General features: G+C 31.0%; 1 protein-coding gene across 3 annotated transcripts in view; it reads left to right on the forward strand.

Moving 5' to 3' along the window:
• Tmtc2 (Transmembrane O-mannosyltransferase targeting cadherins 2) overlaps positions 1 to 2,512 on the forward strand; it is a 286,435-nt gene that overhangs the window by 231,211 nt on the left and 52,712 nt on the right. For all 3 annotated transcript variants that reach the window (XM_018506510.1, XM_018506512.1, XM_018506511.1), the window contains exon 6: positions 393 to 478. In XM_018506510.1, coding sequence (XP_018362012.1) covers positions 393 to 478 — 86 coding nt within the window. The remainder of the gene's footprint in view (positions 1 to 392; positions 479 to 2,512) is intronic.

Raw genomic sequence — 2,512 nt, forward strand, 5'->3', positions numbered from 1 at the left:
CTCTCGACAAGTAATATTTTTATATCGCTTCTGAAAGTGACGTCCTTCGAGAGAAGATTAATCGCTCACTGTCTAAGAGACGGAAAACTTTTGATGTTTGACATTTTGATATTATATTGCCGAGATGTACTCTTCTTTTCTTTTTTTAAACTTGAAATATACTATAACAATAAAAGAATATTAGGTATACTGTATAATTAATTCACTTTGTTAATAGTCGATTTTCTTAACGTCGAGAATAACATTATTTAATTTGATATATTTACCAATCTCCTTTGACTAATCTTTTCTCTTTGTAGAAATAACAATTATAATAATAGCTACAAAACGTTATGGTTTATATTAAAATGGTAGAATGTGTATTAACAAGGAACTTTGTTCTTCTGTTACAGGGGCATCTTACAACAGGGCAGAAAGAATTACGACGAGGCGATTTTGAGTTATCAACGAGCCATTCATTTCCGACCTTCGTTAGCTCGTAAGTCCTTTAATTACATCTCCTTTTCCGACTTTAGAGACCGCGTAACGTCGTTGGCTTCATTAGCCAGGTCCTTGAGTCTACGGCCATTCGTATAATATAACTTAATATTTGAGCGTTATTAACGCTTATTTGATGGATTCGCGTCGTTGCCGCTGATCGATCGTCAAATAATCCTTAATGTCACGAAAATATATACCGTCCGTTTATACGCATCAGTATACTTGTATCTTTGCGCGAAATGAAGACTGTCGCAAATGTCATTCATTTTATATTATTTAAACAGTGTTAATCCGTTATCGTTGACACTTATATTTAATTTTTACACACCTTTTTTTATATCATCTGTGATTTTACTTGTGACGCAATAATTTTTATATAGACTTTACCGCTATTTATTTTTTTACATTTTTATACACTCTGAAGTACTACATTTACACATTCTCTACAAAATTTATATTTTTGTTCATGCGACTATATTACGTTCACGAACGCATACCCAAATTTTTCTAGACGGTCTTCCAATTGCTTCGTGAGCAGCGCTTTTTACTCTGGGATCAACGTATTATGATTTCTTATAAGATGAGGCAATTCATTTTTTTGTAAGAATTTTTGTTTCTGAAGAGGATTCTCAATGAGGGAGGGGGGGAGAGAGAGAGAGAGAGACATAGTCGAAACATATAAGACATCATTAATTCTTATATGATCAACGATTGGAATATAATGTACTTTACGCATCAAGATCTACGGTTGGCTCTTACATACATATATATATATATATACACCCTGTATTATCTTTATTTATCGTAATTTTTATGATTTAAAACCCTTTGATTATATATTTTTCCTATTCTTATTGTTATATTTTTTATCCGATATATTTATTAATTCTCTCAATGTTCTATTCTTTAATAATACCTTATATCCTCGAACCTTTCTTGCTCCACTATCGCATGTTTCGGTCATCTCTTTGATCGTCAATATTATCAATATGATAATTAGAGATGTAAAATTGCCGTTAGTGTGACAATTAGTTATGATAAAAGATAATTTATCGATAACTTTAATAAAATTTGTTGTTTTGATAGTTTTATATGCACAAATATATAGACTTCTCTTTTCTGCATTAACGCACAAAATAAAACAACATTATTCTCCTACATATGAGCGCGCGCGTGCTCGTTGCTGCATGCTCAGACATTTGTTTACGCGTATCTCGTACGTTTTGTTTTTAACGTTACTTCGATTAGTCTAGCTATCTCCTATAGTCTACTAACTCCGGTCTCCCTTATACCTGCTTATTTAATTTAAGAAATTTCCGAAATAAATAAATTTAATTTAAATCCCGCAGCATACTGAAATATTTAAAGGTAGATGCATCTTTTCATAGCAAATGACACTACTAATATCAACCGTCGCAAAAATATAAAGAATACTCATATTACCTGCAGTGTTTATAATACCTGATTCTATTCTATACAGTATTAAAATATTTATAGAGAATAAGTTAAATATAAGCAATTTTATTCATTTTAAGGATTAAATGCTCCTTTTGAATCTTATATCAAATTTTTTTTATTTCTGCAATTTTCTTTTAAATTATTGTTTTCCCAAAATTATCAAGTAACTTACCGTAATTTACCGAGTAAATTATCATCAGATTGAATCATTTTTACCTGTAATTATTATAATTGAATACCATAGACACACATATCGTAGTGAAACAACTGTAGTTGAAAATCGGGTTAATTTGGTTGAAATTTCGATAAAGTTCAGACAGCATGCAAATGTAAAAATTTGAACATAAGACATCTTAAAAACGTCTTAAAGACACTTTGAGTCGTTTTTAAGATTATTTTATATCCTAATTTTGGACATATCTAGGCATTTTCTAAAATTTGGGCCAAAGTTATCCCATTTTATGGTATTATCTCAACACTATTTCTTAGGCTTGCTTTACTTCTTGTGTAGTAAGCTCCCTTGGGTCCACGTATATAACCGTGCTTACCGTTAGAAGCTGAAAGATCGGCTCCC

This window comes from Trachymyrmex cornetzi, unplaced genomic scaffold (genome assembly GCF_001594075.2).
Source record: "Trachymyrmex cornetzi isolate Tcor2-1 unplaced genomic scaffold, Tcor1.1 scaffold225, whole genome shotgun sequence".
In the NCBI taxonomy this organism is placed as follows: Eukaryota; Metazoa; Arthropoda; class Insecta; order Hymenoptera; family Formicidae; genus Trachymyrmex; species Trachymyrmex cornetzi.